The sequence below is a fragment of the Natator depressus genome, chromosome 10 (genome assembly GCF_965152275.1).
Source record: "Natator depressus isolate rNatDep1 chromosome 10, rNatDep2.hap1, whole genome shotgun sequence".
NCBI lineage: Eukaryota > Metazoa > Chordata > Testudines > Cheloniidae > Natator > Natator depressus.
In genome coordinates, this window is record NC_134243.1 from 17,348,979 (window position 1) to 17,365,574 (window position 16,596).

The 16,596-nt window shown below is 44.4% G+C and overlaps 1 protein-coding gene across 2 annotated transcripts in view; it reads right to left on the reverse strand.

Moving 5' to 3' along the window:
• The window catches only part of IQCK (IQ motif containing K), an 84,496-nt gene that overhangs the window by 51,118 nt on the left and 16,782 nt on the right, over positions 1 to 16,596 (reverse strand). For both annotated transcript variants that reach the window (XM_074965352.1, XM_074965350.1), the window contains exons 5-6: positions 4,642 to 4,694; positions 4,421 to 4,498 (exon numbers count right to left, since the gene is read on the reverse strand). In XM_074965352.1, the coding sequence (XP_074821453.1) occupies positions 4,421 to 4,498; positions 4,642 to 4,694 (131 nt within the window). The remainder of the gene's footprint in view (positions 1 to 4,420; positions 4,499 to 4,641; positions 4,695 to 16,596) is intronic.

A 16,596-nucleotide genomic window follows, 5' to 3' on the forward strand; every position in this document is an offset into this window, starting at 1 on the left:
CAAAAAGAAAAGGAGTACTTGTGGCACCTTAGAGACTAACAGATTTATTCATCCCCTTCTTCCCCGGGCCGCACTATGAATCCCAAGGAGGAGGGGCCTGGAGGGTCTCTACATCCACACCAGCAGAGTGTCCGATGAAGTGAGCTGTAGCTCGCGAAAGCTTATGCTCAAATAAATTTGTTAGTCTCTAAGGTGCCACAAGTACTCCTTTTCTTTTTGCTGTTACTGTACATCTTACAGATGGAAACAACTGTGAAGCTTCATCTGTGGCAAGCTCTCTAGAATTAAAGCTAAAAAGTATTCATCGAAACTTGTGAAACTGGACACAGCTTTTGGTTCTTATTCTGACAAAATTTAGGCAGACCAATTTAGAAACACATTATATGAAAAATAAGATTTATAAGCTTGGGCATAGTTTGGGCAGGGAGGAGGGGCTTGTCCCCACAAACTGCAAGCCTCGAGCAGGCGTGGCATTTGCCTCCCCTCATTGGCCTGACTGTCTCCAGCCTGTCTATTTGCTCCTTGAGAAGTACTAACATCTCTTGCTGCACGTCTGTCTCCTTTTCCTGTGCTTTTCTCCTCTCCTCTCCGCTCTATCCCTGTCCATTCTGTGTGCAAGGGTGATCCTCCAAGCCATATGCTCAGTATCCAAAGCACCAGAGGCTTGCAGGATCTCTTGGAACATGTCATCCTACATGCTCTTCCTTCTCCTCATTATCTGGCTGATTTCAGAGTAGCAGCTGTGTTAGTCTGTATCCGTAAAAAGAAAAGAAGTACTTGTGGCACCTTAGAGACTAACAAATTTATTAGAGCATAAGCTTTTGTGAGCTACAGCTCACTTCATCGGACACTCTGCTGGTGTGGATGTAGAGACCCTCCAGGCCCCTCCTCCTTGGGATTCATAGTGCGGCCCGGGGAAGAAGGGGGTGAATTGGGACAATAACCGGGGGGGGGGGGGGAAATCGCTCACGGGCATGAGTATATGCAAATAGGGCAATTGAACTGAATACTGGCACCGTTTTTCACAGGCAGTGGTGATTTTAGCTGATATCTCACTCCTGAGGGTAATGGAGGCTAAAAGGGAAAAGCTGCTGCATGTGTCCATATGCTGCTAGCTTGTGTGCTGCAGTGGTGCCTGCTGAAGTAATTGCTGAATGGCATGGGAAAGTGTCCTACCACAGTGGATGAAATAAGGCAGCCCTCCCCAGAAACTTTTGTCAGAGAATTGCAGACTACCTTCAGGGAAGTTTCTTTGAGATCTCTATGGAGGATTCATGGGCTATCCTGCTACACAAACAAGTTCTGCAGGGCCCCCTCTGTCTTACTGTATAGGGGAATGAGAAGCAGATAGCAACTCTACCTCTATTGGTTATTTCACTACCTCTTCTAGCATGATTTAAAAAGAGTAAATGAACATGTGTCCCTGCAATATCAAAGCAAACTGCATACTTACCAGAGGTTACTTCCCTTGCATCAGGCTTGCCCGTACTGGACTGTAGGGATTGGCTCAACTGTTCTGGAGTCAAAAAGAGGTCTTGGCTCGCTGAGCCACTGGATCCCCCAGTCACCTGTCCCCCATACTCCTCCTCACTGTTCACTCTGGGGGCCTGTGACTCCAGCTCCCCTAAAGTCGCAATGGGCTTAAATTGCAGCAAGGGAGGTTTAGGGTGGACATTAGGAAAAATTTCCTAACTGTCAGGGTGGTTAAGCACTGCAATAAATTGCATAGGGAGGTTGTGGAGTCTCCATCTTTGGAGATTTTTAAAAGCAGGTTAGACAAACACGTGTCAGGGATGGGGTCTAGAACTTAGTCCTGCCATGAGTGCAGGGGACTGGACTAGATGACCTCTCGAGGTCCCTTCCAGTTCTATGATTCTATGAAGTATCCATGGGGCTCTTGGAAGTGGTAGCGGGGTCTCCCCTGAGGATGGCATGCAGCTCTTTATAAAAGCAGCATGTCTGCACTCTGCACCAGAGCAACTGTTAACCTCCCTTGCCTTTTGGTATGCTTGTGGCAGCACATTGGCTTTCACGCGGCACTGCTGTGGTCCATCTTGTAGCCCTTCTTCCCCAGGCCCTGAGCAATCTGCTCATAGATAATGACGTTTCTACAGCTGGATTGGAGCTGTGCCTGCACAGCCTCTTCTCCCCACAGACCCAGGTGATCCACCACCTCCTGTGTACTCCAGGCAGCGTGGAGCCAGCATGGTCAGCTGGGTAGTTGCTAGGTGAGCTCTCCACACCAAGCAAACAGGAAATGGAATTTCAAAAATTCGCAGGGCTTTTAAAGGGGAGATGTGTGTACCTGTCCACCTGGCCTCTGGGCAGCAGAGTTAAAAATGGTGACCAGAGCGGTCAGATTGGGGCACTGTGGGGCACCTCCTGGAGGCCACTAAAGTCGACGTAAGTAAAACAGTGTATACACTGACACTGCGTTGATCTAACTACATCGACCTGAGCACTAAACCTCTCGTGGAGATGGAGCTATTAAGTCAACATAGCAAATGAGTTACATTGGTGGGAGTGACATTTTAGCGTAGACGCTTACAGAGTTAGGTCAATGTAAGCTGCCTTGAATCGACCTAACTCTATAGTGTAGACCAGACCTTAGTCACCTTCAAAAATTCCAACTCCCATGTCAGTAATAACAGAAATATGATACTATCTGATGGCTGTTCAGTAGCCTCTATTAGTATGACCGTCTCACTCCAGTTTAAAGCAAGCATCCAAATCTCAAAATTGCCGCTTGAAATGGCAATCTCGTTGGTTGAGATAGTAAGCAGCTAATGGGTATGGAGAATGAAATTTATTAGTCCCTAGAAGTTGTCCATCCAAGGTAGGTTTGAGCCACATTGGCAGGGAAGTGTGAGGAAACTTGTTATTTCTGTATTAGGTGTCTGAGGGCATGTCTACACTACAAACTTAAGTTGACCTATGTTAGGTCGACTTACAGCTACTACTCTCCTCAACAGGAGCACCCCCGCTGGCTGAAGAAGGGCAGTGGGGGGGGGGGCTGAGAGCCAGAGTTCACAGCTCCGCGCAGCTCCACACTGGTAGCCCAGCTGCCCCCCAGGCTTTTGGCTCCTACCTCCCAACTGGAAGCAGGGGTAGCCATCTGGGCTTCTCGCCTCCCTGTTCCCCGCCAGGAGCAAGGCAGGGGGCAGCCTCCTGAGCTACTTGCCTCCATTCCGGAAGCGGGGCAGCCGGGCTACTGGTGTGGAGCTGCGCGGAGCTGTGAACTCTGGCTCTCAGCCCCCCACACTGCCAACATCTGAGGTAAGTAACAGTGTCTACACAGACACCACGTCCTAACTACATCGACATAAGCTCTACGCCTACTGGAGTTATGATGTCGGTGTAGTACGGCACTTACCTGGGTGGGACAAGGGTGTAGTGTGTACACTGACATAATTACGTTGACGTAAGTTGCCTTACATCAACCTAACAGTGTAGTATAGACCAGGCCTGAGTGTCCACTTCTCATTCACCCTGCTCTCTTCAAAGGCCTATGAACGTCAAGGAGCTATTCTCTCTCTGAGGCAGTGACTCAGAGTTTTAGGTTTTTCCAAGTGGAACCCTATAGCAAGATTTTCAAGAAAGCTCAGCTCCCATTTTGGCATCTTAATGAAATGGACAGATTTTCAAAAACGTCCTCAGCACCCAAAAGCTTCCACTGGCAACATATCTGGCCACATCACTAAAGGTGCTTAAAAGGGAATTCTCTTGAAAATCTGGGCCATAGAATTTTCTTACTCCTTCATTGTGGGCTGTTATTTCCCCCCGTCCTCCATTCTTTTCTCAAGCAACAGCTGCATTGCTGGACAAGTCATGCAACCAAGAAGAAAAAGATTCCTCCAAAACTATGATACAGCCCTGTATTGGAGGAGTAATAGGGAAAGCTGTAGAGGGAGACAATTAACACTTTACTCCAGAAACAGGAAGTGTCATCTCTTAGATACAAAATCATGAATAATATGCAGAAGAAATGCATCTCGATGCCAAGTGTTACTACAGGGATTTTTAAACAAGCTGGTCACAGCATGGAGGAACAAATTTCTAAACCTCAAAGAGGTTCCTAATCATAGCATTAGCAAGCAATATTTAAAACCAGGGTTATTTGTTCATTAGTATAAGGATTTTCATAATACCATCAGGCAATTTGAAATTCCCTGCACTTTAGAATAATGAAATGTTTAGCACTCCCACAACACTTTCTGTGCAAATGATCCTGGCACAAAATATGTTATAACTACCAAATTAACAAGCACCACAAAGACCCTTTGTTATGCAAGAATAGTGAAGGACACTCCAAGGGGGACAATTTTAACACATTTAAACTCTGTTATTTGGGGAGGGGGGAAATTAGGGGGAGATGAGAAAAAAGAAAAAAAATACTGTGTGAATATTGCATAATACTTACTGGTCCTTTAGCCAGTCCTTCACAAAAGGGATGGAGAAGAATTCTGTGAATGGCTCATCTTTCCTCTTTGGATTCTGGCTGATAATTATATCATATATATTTTTTAAAATATAGTTAACAGGAAAACAACAACATTCATCTCAATTGTTGTTATTCTACTTATAAATTTATGTTGCTGAATCATTGGACAACGTTAATATTTAGAAACAGAATTAACTTACTTGTATAACCACTCAGTCAGAAAATCACAGGAGATAAATTTGGTCCTTTTTCTCTAAAGATAGAAGATAAATAATTTGAAACTATTACCTTTTGACTGGTCACACATTTTAACTAGTGCTGAGGAACTGCAGCTAAGCTGATTGCCATTGTTAAATAAAATATACAGTACATTACTGTGTCTATTTTAATTTTGCAACTGCCAAGCATCTGTGGTTTAGCCAAAGCTGTAGAAATGTCATTTGTGGAACCACTTTTCAAGCCAAGTCTAAATATGAGTAAAGGAAATATGTCCATTTTGACATTTACACTAGGATTTTGATGCTTGTTGCACTGCAGTTATAACAAATTCCTTCCCAATATCATTCCTTCCAAATGTTGGTCTTTTCAACTGAAGGAATTAATGGATTTGATGTAAGAAACTGTATATTACTATACATTGTGTTCAAAGGTGTTATCTCAGACTTACAATGTCTCCTTAACCTACTTATGACATATTTTTCATCCTCAAAGAATTTCACTTTGACATAAATACTTTCTCACTTTTGATTAACATGGCACATCAAAGTGTTCAAATGACTGCAACACACACAAAGAACAGATTCAGAAACACACTACCCAATTCTGTAACAAAATGCTTTACCATTCACTTATAACAGGAGACAAGATACGTATATTATAAACTTCAATGTGCTCACTGTAATCTGACATTGTTGAGACAAGGGAAGACAGGAAGAATAGTAAGCAGAATGTGCTAGGTCCCAAGAACCAAGCTGGCAAGTATACCTGGCAGAATTCATGGCCTTGACTTAAAATTAAGAGGCCAAATTCAGCATAGTATAATCAAGCACAATTCAACAGAGGACACAAGGAGCTGCATTTATGTATCTGATGGCAGCATTCAGCCACATGAGCCTGTTCCTGCAATATACAGAGCACCCTCAATTTCCACTGAAATCAGTAAAAGTTGAGGACATCCAAAACATCCCATGATCTAGTCCACGCTTTTTTGTTGTTTTTCTTAATCTAAAATAAGAGTAATCTGAAACATAAAGTAATGTTGGCTGTTGTGTATAGAAAACAATCTTTTCCATACAAAACCTTACCAGTAGATACACAAGACTCCAGTCTCTCTCTTTTTTTTTTAATTGGGCCCCTATTATGGACAAGATAATAGCACTGAACGAGAGCTGTACATAGGAGATAGTGTGAAACTGTCCCAATCCAATGGAGATGAGGGAGGCAAGCTTCTTGCCCCAGCGCACCTGACCAATTCAGTAGGCAGGCGGGTGTGAAGGGGAGCAGGACCATACCCCACTTTGGGGAAATTTGTGCATCCATAGGAAAACAGGAGCAGCATAGAGACTGTGAATATCTCTAGCCCTTGCACTATGGCCAGGGACACTCTGGTCCTATAAGTTCAGTCCCACAGGTAAAGTATCATTGAAATAGGATTTGCCAACTTTCATGGGTTTTTTGAGAGTCTCGCAAGAGTTGGTGTTTTTCTTAGAAGCCCCAACTCCTGGAGACAAGTGATCATGTGAGAATCACAACTTTCATTTAACAAATAAGTAAGTTTCTAGCCCTTACAGTTGGGAGAGGGGAAAAGCTTGAAAATGCTGAATCTTAAGTGCTTAAAATTAAAACAGAAGGTAAATAAAAAGAACTCAACATTTTTTTGAGTTTGAAAAACTCAGTTTTTCAAGCAATCTTATGATTTCTGGGGGCCTGACTTATGTATGACTTTTGAATACTTGGGGTTGACGTTACCGGAAGTTACCCTTTTAACTTTTGTAATAATGTTAAAAAAAAACAAACAAACAACCAAAATTGTATATATTTAGACATTCAATTTAGCATTATAAAAACAAACATTAGTATAATCTGAAATCCAGGGACATGGGTGACTCCATTAAAAATGTTTTTAGGCCAGGATAATTTTAGATTGGTTGGCAACATTAAAGATCATACCAAACCTGATATGCATGCACAAAGGTGATTTTTGTACTTATAAAAAGGATACATAATTGAAACTTTTGCTTTGATATGTTTAATGCAAGCAGATATTATGCAATTCACATGCCGCTTTTCTACTCAAGATACTGGCTGGCTCTACTGCATTTGCACTAGACACTAATAAACAAGCTGTTCTGTTGTTGCCATACACAATAGTAAAATGAAAGTTTATTTTCTCTTAAATTATACATTACTATTCAATTCAGACACATTGTATCTTTCTAAAAGTCAATATTAATGAGAACACTAAAATATAACTGTGGGGAAATGAAAGAAGGCATCTGAAGTAAATGCTCTGAAAATCATTTAAATTAGCTAGCCATAAATAAGCTGCATAATGACAACATTTCTTTTCTTTTCACAGCATTGTTTCTAATCGTATTTTCAGCACTATTTAGTTTTGAAGTTTCATTCCACACAGTTAGCAAGTGCTGCCAGAGCTACTATTAAAATGGGCAAGCAACCTGATATGTAAGGGGCACGCTGAGAGACTGAATCACTTCTGAAGCAGAGAAAAAAAAATGGAAGAAATGTTGTTGCTCTTTTGTTTGGTGCCAGCGTGGACGTGTTGTGCATACCCAGGCACACACAGAACAGTCAAAGTATTGTGCCCTTGCTCAGCTAAAAGTATTATCCGTAGGGTGGTCCAGAGAGAGAGAGAGAGGTGGAAACTTTGTGTGACCTTCACTTGAACATCCCGGTCCACAAATACATTGCACATTACTAACATTCAAGGATAAAGCCCTATGTGCGGTGCAACCTCCCAAACTAAATGCACAGGATCAAGAGCAACATTTGGAGCTAGAGATCAAGTGAAACACAGCTAGGGTGAAGGACACAGAACCAGAAGCAAAGCAAGATTAAGGTCTAAGGATCAAATAATCATCTAGCTGAAGTCAACCGCAAAACTCCCATGGTCTAGAAATGTACAGCAATTTGGCCCTAAGTGCACCACTAGACAGGAATAAGAACCTAGCTGTAGAAGCAGCAGGAATGATTCAAGAACCAAGATTATAAGCAGCAGCCAGCATTAGGATTTCATAGCTGGAACTGAGAACATAGGGCAGAATTAATGATTCGGGGCCAAATGTAGCAAGCAGCATTCAGGACCAAATGGCAGGATTCCGTGCCAAGCCTTGGGAGCAGCAGACAGATGCACTGGACATAGGAAAAAGGACTAACGCACTTGCAGTTCCTAACGCATTTGCAGCTATTTCTGAAAAGACACCTTCTGTGAGCTCCCCCCTTCTCTTTCTCTGCCCTCAAAACAGCAAATTGCTGCAGACAGCTAATGTCATGACTTCCTCCTCTAATCAGTAATGTTATCATCAGCATTATCACGCTAGTCATGGACTAGTTCCCTATTGTGCTAGGCACCGTACAAACACAGAACAAAAAACAGCCCCTGCCCCAAAGAGGCTACAATCTAAGTTATTCTTTGCTTGTGAACCAGAAAATTGACAGGTTGGTTTCCCTAGACATTCCTTTACAACATAGGAAGAATTTTAAAAGGCCAGGACTGTAAATCTTTTAGGGCAGAGGGAGTTGAGTGTGCACCCCCTTAACCTTACCTTGTAAACGTCATAGAAGCAATGGTGTACTATTGATCAAGTGTAGGACAGCTTTTAAAATCCATCCCAGGACTACTAGGAACTTTGCCAATGAAGGCTGCCTGTTGAATTAGTCCACCTTTCAGCTGGCTTGGCATCCTGGGGAGCTCTTGAATTCAGAGGGAACAGAAGTTGTCAAGAGCACTATTTTTAATTTTTGCTTGGCAAAGAGGTGGTGACGTTTACTGTTGAATGCAGACCGCCTCAAAGTTATCCAAGCCTTTGTCACCAACAGACAGGATTTTGTAGAGTGCTCTGCCTGGGGCTAGCCTTACAGATGTGTGCAGTGTGGCTGTTTACTTACGCTACACAATGCTGCACAGTGTATGTTTCCAAGTGAAATTCAAAGCATGGGTTTTGATTGGGATCCTCATTTTCCTAGCGATTGTCTCTCTGTGCTCCATCCTAACAGTTGAGAGAAGCAGAGGTGCTCTTTCTAAAAGTTCAGAAACCTGAATGTCCAAGGTCTGCAGACTGGGTGTTTTCAGTTGGGCAGTTCTCAGTTCTGGAATTTGGGGCCCTGTTGATCTGAGAAAGCTTGTTTGCTTACCTTCAAAACTGACCTCATTTTTGTCTAAGGGATGCTAGAGATGGGCTTTACATTTTCTTTTGCAGAGGGGGCATTTTGCGTTCCCCAGTTAGTATTGTGTTGGTATATTGCTTCAATTTATGCAATCTTATAATTTATGTAGATGAACCTACAGGTGGTAATAGGTAAATTTTATGAATTAGAAAAAAACATCTTTAAATAGAGGTAATTTTATAGTTATAATGATACCGTGTTTTTCACCTGAATCATTGATTCTAGGCACCCTAAACAATAATTATAAAACAGAGCACCTGTAGTCTAAAGCATAAATGAATGTTCATGGATGATGGGTCATATTTGCTTTTAAAGCACAGACCTAGAGCCTGATGGTGTGAATTAGGCACTGGCCTGCATTAGGTATGGTAAAGATCTGCAGTACCCAGGGGGAGCTTCAGAAGACTCTGAGGGAAAGAGGCACTCAGTGTCCTATCAACGTAGAAAGCTGTTTCCTTGAGGTAAAGCCTACTCTTCAACTAAGGAGGAGCGCTTATCTGTTAAGCTGATTGAGGCCCTCCACTATGACTTACAGAACCACTTCACACTGGTCACAGACCCTGTCCCTCTGAAATTCCTATATGTCTGGTGCATGAAGTGGTATCTGTCCTTGCTACCTGAAGTCTTTCAAGATGCAAGAGAACGGGGTGGTGCCACATTATGCCATTTCTGTCCTGCAAACGGATGTGCATGTGTTGGGGGAGGGGGAAGGTATAGCTTTTGCTTGGTGCACTCAGGGGCTTGGGGTCTTTGGGAGAGGGGAGTAGGTGAAATCTATGATGTGTACATAACCCACACTAAGACTTCATACACAATCAAGAAGGAAAGGGCTTAACTCCATTCAAAGGAAACTAGGCAGACAGCTTCCCCACCTTGGAAAAGCTACTCAGCATGCCAGCAGAAAAAGAGAATCTCCAGCTAAGCTCCACCCTAACCCTAAACAAAGAAAGGGCTCTCAGCAAAAAGAAGAAAGTGTTCTTTCAGAATCCTCCCAATCCAGGGATGCAGGGCCAGGAGGCTCCAGAGTTTGTTGCTTTTTCAAGTCTAGTTTTAAGTGAACCAAAGGAAGGTGCTTCTGCCTTCTGCTTGGGAAAATACAACAGATACGTATCTGAAGATTTTATAGTTGAAAGAATGGAGCCTACTTGCCATATTATCCCTTTATCCTAAATCCATGGATTCCTTTCCTCTGCACGAATATGATGCAACTGAGCTGCCACAGGAATTAGAGGGTGTGGACAGATGGAGAAAAAGCTGTTGTACATCATATGCTTCTCCTAAAGGGTAGGGGATTAGTGCACAGACATGAACTGGGGACCAGTGGAATGTTCCAATGGGAGCAGAGGGCATCAGGAGCAGCAGTGAAGGGCTAGTTCTCCAAAGTGAAAGACTCAGGGCATCCATATGGCTAAGTAGCCACAGATCTGAGGTTAAAACCTAGAGCTGCAAGTGAAAGGGATGATACCTTGGAAATTCCACATAAGTTTTCCTGGTAAGTCTTTCCCTCCCGTAGGAAGGTGTGATGTGGCCCATGCCATGGTCTTTACCTAACACAGGAATCAGAGTATAAAAAGCATATATGCTGACATACAGATATGGCCCTGGGACAGAAGAAAGTTTGAATAATATTTTAGAAAACAGGTGGGGGGGAAAGCATAATGGTAAAACGTTATCAGCCCAGAGCTGCTTCACAGCAAAATTCTCAGGGTTCACATACAGCTAATTTCCATTCCAGCATCTGGATGTGCAGAAACAAAGAAGTCTCCCAGAGGAATTTTCCTGGGCTTGCCATGACAATACCAGACGCTGTTCCTAGAACATCAGAACACCCTGTAGTTCTGAGCTCTAAAAGACCAGCTCCTTCACAAGAGAGCTTTCTGTTAGGTTATCAAGAATTAACATCTGAACTAGAGGGCCAAGTCCTGACCTTGATTATACCTAAAACCAACTGGCAGACTTTGGCTCGATCTCTTTATACTATGGTTTTTCTAAGTCATAGTATTAAACTAGACACTGTTTAATGGATCCACCATACAGTGAACTGCTTTAGAAAGTAAAATCTATATTTCTTTGACAGGAAGGTACTAATTATCTAGCCTTCACTCTGTTTTAAGTAATTTACTCTTTCCTCTGCAATGAATAATATAAGAGTAACTAATCAAAACAGTGGTGCAGTCACCATTGAAAACAATCAGCCAAATCATCATTGGTGTATCTCTATTAAAGTTAGTGGAGTTATACTAGGGATGAATTTGGCCTTTTATGAGGTTTTTATACGCTATGCCAGTGTTTTCCAAACGGTGGGTTGCGACTACTACTGGGCTGTGGCATGTAAGGCTCTGGGTCACCTTGCTCTGGTCAGCACCGCCGACCGGGATGTCAAAAGTCCCATAGGTGGTGCTGCCCAGCTAAGGCAGGCCAGTGCCTACCTTTTCCAACACTGTGCTGTGCCCTGGAAGCGGCCAGCAGCGGGTCTGGCTTCTAGGCAAGGGGGCCACGGGCCTCCACGTGCTGCTCGCACCCCAAGCACTGGCTCTGCATTCCCATTGGCCAGCAACCAGCCAATGGGAACTGGGGGCATGGTGCCTGAGGGCAAGAGTCGCGCAGAGCCACGTGTGCACCTCCGCCTAGGAGCCAGACCTGCTGCTGGCCGCTTCCAGGACACAGCGCAGTCCGCAGTGCACCCTGGCTGTGCCGCTGGCTGGGAGCTGCTGGAGGCAAGTCTGCACCTCAACACCGTGCCCCAATCCCCTGCCCCAGCCCTGAGCACCCCCAAACCTGGAAACCCTGCACCCCAAACCCCTCATCCCTGGCCCCAGCCCAGACCCTGACCCCTCCCACACCCTAATCTCCTGCCCCAGCCCTGAGTACCCCCAAACCTGGAACCCCTTCCTGCACCCCAAACCCCTCATCCCCAGCCCAGAGCCTTAACCCTCTCCCACACCCCAACCCCCTGCCCCAGCCCTGAGGCCCCCCAAACCCAGAGCCCCTCCTGCACCCCAAACCCCTCATCCTCAGCCCCAGTCCAGAGCCCTGACCCCCTCCCACACCCCAACCCCCTTCCCCAGCCCAGAGCCCCTTCCCATTCCCTGAAACCCTCATTCCCAGCCCCACCCCGCAGCCCTCACCCCCGCAAGCCAACCCTTTGTCCCAGCCCTGAGCCCCTCCAACACCCCAAACCCCTCATCTTCAACTCCGTTGGGTTGCGGGCATCAACAATTTTCTTAACTGGGTCCCCAGAAAAAAAGTTTGAAAACCACTGTGCTATGCGACTGTTATCGGTGTTAGTCGGTGAAATTTGTGGTTGTACAGCAGCCTGGCTTTAGAAGAAAAAAAGTGACATAAATTGACCTGCTCTTGGCACATTCCTCCTATGCTGTTCAGGACAAACACAGGAAACGTCTGCACATTGTGTATTGTTAACCTGCTGATGTGTTTATAAACTATTTATACACAGGAATCATTTTCCATTCTTTAGCCACATAATTATATGTTGTGTGTTAAGTACAAAAATATTGCTAATGTCTAGATGAATTAATCGTGACCACAATTCCATTCACTTTCCTGTATATTCTGTACTTTTTTAATGTAATATATTTTGTCATAAGCCCAGCCGCAACCTCCCTTTTCTGTGGCTATTTGTATATAACCTGAAAGGAATGTCAGAATAATGTAAGAAAAATGTTTAAATTTCGTTAAATTTTTATTCTGAAAAATGAATGCATCACTCAATTTTCAAGTGAGAAGAGGTGAAAAAGTCCCTCCACTGACAACAATAGAAAGCAGAGTGGACAAAGCATGAAAAAACATACCATAGGGAAAAATCCTGCTTCAGCAGGGGGAGATGCTGGGTGACACGATGTTCTCTTTCATCTCTAATCTAAAAACGTAGTTTTTGCACCCTATTTTTATATTCATATCAGCTTGAAGTCTGAGACTGCAGACAGCAGTTGGTTATTCTTAATACTAACGCTGTTGAATTTCATATTATTTATTTGGACTTTATAGTGCAACAGCCAATTTTAAACTCCTGTTTCTACTTCTCTCTCTGCACTGGATCTCGCCAATTTCTTTCAAGAGAAAACTGACAAAATACAACATGACTTTCCCTTTCTCCTTCCCCCTTTCTGCCCTACAGCTCTCTCCTCCCTTGTCACCGATGCAGAAGTTTCTCATTTACTTTCCTCTAATGCCACCACTTGCCCCAGTGATCCCCTTCCATCCCATATCCTGATCTCTCTCAAACCAGTCCTCATCCTTCCCTTACCCTTCTCCTTCACCTTTCACTGTCCTCTGGCTCTTTCCCCTTACAATACAAGCATGTGTTAGTCTCTCCCACTTAAAAAAAAAAAAAATCATCCTTGACCCCACTTGCCCCTCCAGCTACTACCCCATCTCCATGCTGTCTCTAAAACCATTGAACGAACGGTTTATAATCTCTGTCTGGAGTTCTCCTTCAGTTCCATCCTAGACTCTCTCTAGTGCTGCCTTCACCCCTTGCACTCCGCTTTGTCAAACCACTCTTGCCAAACTCTCTAATGACCTTGTCTTAACCAAAGCTGAGAACCAGCACTCCATCCTCATTCTCCTTGACCCTTGACAACAGACTGCACTACAAGGCTTACAGTGTCTAGAGGGTCGCCCAGAGCCAGGACATTTGAACAAACTGATTGCAGGACAGGGGAGCAACGTGGCTGGCAGGGGTGAGTGTAATCAACCCCAGGAGGAGGTTGCAGGAGCAGAGTGTGAAAGTGATTCCCTTCCCTCCAATGCAGCAATGTGTAACTGTAGCGGGGACCTCACTGGGGGTTCAGGGAACTTGCACAATTCTCCACATGGAGGACCTAAATGGGGAAGGGGAAGGTGGTCACTTCCCCCCTCTCCCTAGACGGCAGGAGACACCAAAACTAGTGGGGTAACAGAACAAGCCATAGGTTATGGGAGGGAGCTGATGTCCTAGGAATTGTGTCAGGAATGTCTGGGTTATACACACCATCTACAGAGACTAATGGCATTACACAACTGTAACAAGCTAACCTTCAGTTATTGCAGCAGCTGGGAGCTTCCATGGGTGGGGGAGGGGGTCTGGATGTGACAGTACTGGACACCCAACATGGGCTCGACTTTGGGGGACAGACAATAGTCAGGCAGGGCAGGACCCTCACCAACGGGTGGAAACCCTTAGCAGGGAGACGGAGGTTGTTGAGCACCCTACAACTCACCCACTGACAGGGAATGTGAATTTGTGAGACAGAACTGCTGACTGCAGGCAATAGGGCACTCAGAGTGCCCCAATGGTCAGCTGTGAGTATGGTTATGCTGGGGTGGCTCACCCAATAGGAGTTCACCTGCTTGGTACTACTAAAGATAACATTTTGAGAGCTGAATATATAAACATATTATCATTGTTGCACAGGGAGGTGCTGACACAGTAAGCCAGGGCAGAGCAAGCAGGGCCATGACATGGCCAAGAATGGCTATAACATAGGAAAATTGGGGAAGCCACCTTCTTAATATATGCAGGCATTATTGCAGAGGCTTACCCAGACAGAAGCCCAGTATTATTCAAATATATGAATATAATCAGGTGGGCATATAATATGTTTAGGAGCATGGCTTGGTTTAACTATGACAAACAGTTTAGACTGAGGGCTGCAACACAAACAGGGATTCAGTAGCACACACTGCAACATATGCTGTGGTTAAAGAGGATGACACCATGTGGGCCTGATTTTCACACTGACAGTGGCCTGTTTGTTCCATCACAAGTCCACCGGATGCCCAAGGCTCGTAATGACATTTGCTAGGCATTTAATGAAAGTGGATGTTTTCGGAGCATCTGCAAATTTAGGCATACTTGCAAAATGTACTTTGGGGCCCACACAGCCCACAACTGCTACAGCAGTCAGGGAAGGCCACAGTATGGAAACAAAATGGGGGCTAAGTCAGGTGCCACCTGCAGACCCTTGGGTGCAAGATTTGAGGGCCAAGGTGCAACAACAGGTGGGGGGTAAGCTGAAAATGGGGGCTGGACAAGGGCACTATCTCTCGTTAAGCTTGAGGTGTTAAGGGTTCTCCTTTGGGATTTCCCTAACAAGACAGCTGGGGCATATTTGTGGGATGTGTTTACTTCAGGATTTAGAGGGGAAAGAAGTCATGTAATGTCCAAAAACTAGTCCTTAGTGGAAAGGGGTCATATTATAAAGAAAAAGATTACTCCTGAAATTGAAGAAGAAGAGGGTAGCAGGACATTTAAACACCTACCTATATAGAACTTGCAGGTTTCTCCCCTAGGCTTGATTCCTAAAAAGGCTCTGGGAAAGTATTGCTTAATTCTCCACCTGTCATACCCACGGAGTAGCTCAGTTAATGATGGACTAGACCCATCCTTGTTCACTGTTCCTCCACTGATGAGGCTGTGAGCATGAGTAGGCCTTGTAGCCCAGGGACGGTAATGGCCAAGAGTGATCTCAAGTCTGCTTTTTGACGGCTGCCAGTGCATCCTTCTGACATTAACCTTTTGGATTTCTCTTTCGAAGATGAGTTTTATTTTGATAAAGCTACGTCTGTGGGATGTGCAATATCCTATTCTGCATTTGAGAAATTTAGTACAATGCTACATTGGGCAATGGTGCAGGAAGCTGGTTTGCAGCAGGTAGTGCATTATTTAGATAATGTTTTGTTCATGGGCAAGGTGAATTCAGATAAGTGTGTAAGCCTGATGGATGTCTCTCAGGCTCTGTCTAAAAAAATGAGGGTACAACTGGTGGAGGATAAAATGGAGAGACTTTCTACTATGTTGAGCTATCTGGGGACACAGAGCAAGATACACTGGCGGGTATATTCTGACTCCCTCAGGATAAGCTTCAGGAGGTATTGGGCTTAATTAGCAGGGCTAGAGTGGCCAAGAAAGTTACACCCCCATGAGCTGCAATCTATTATTGGGCATCTTAACTTTGCTTGCTGAGTGGTAGCCCGGGGGCGGACATTTGGTTTCCAGCTTGCAGATCCCACTGCAGGCATATCTAGACCTCACCATATTATAAGGGTAACTAAAGAAATGAAGGAGGATTTGGGGGTATGGAGAAAGTTTCTGAGCCATTTTAATGGCGTGTAATTCTAGAGATAGGACTGGATACTCAAGGCTGATTTAAAGATCCACTCAGATGCTTCAGGAAGTACAGGTTTTGAGGTATTTTAGAAATGGCCCTCCACCTGGATGCCAAAAGGGATATTGCAGGATAACACGTTCCTGGAACTTTTTCCAATTTTGATGCAGTGATCATTTGGGGAATGGAGTTTGCTAATAAAAGGATGTGTTTCCCGTGTGACAGCAAGGTGGTGGTACATGTTATCAACCACCAGTCCTCTAGATCACACAGAGTTATGAGGGTGGTGAGAGCTATTGTTGTACAACGTTTAAGCTTTAACATCTTTCTTTTCCAAACATGGGCCGGGGTTGATAAAGATGTAGCAGATGCATTGTCTCATTTTCAGATGGACAGATTTCAGAAGCTGGAACTAGAGCCAGCAAGGAATCCAAATGGATGCCGCTGGCACTGGGGAACCTTGGAATATGATGGCTTTCAGAGTAGCACAGAGATCGGTAGCTCCATGAACATTTTGGAGCTATGAGAAACATTGTAATGATTTTGTGCAATTTCAGGAGTTAGAGGGCTGGCCAATAATATGACCATTTATAGAGGACCTGGTGCTACAGTACATCGTGTTGTTAGCAACCTGGCAAT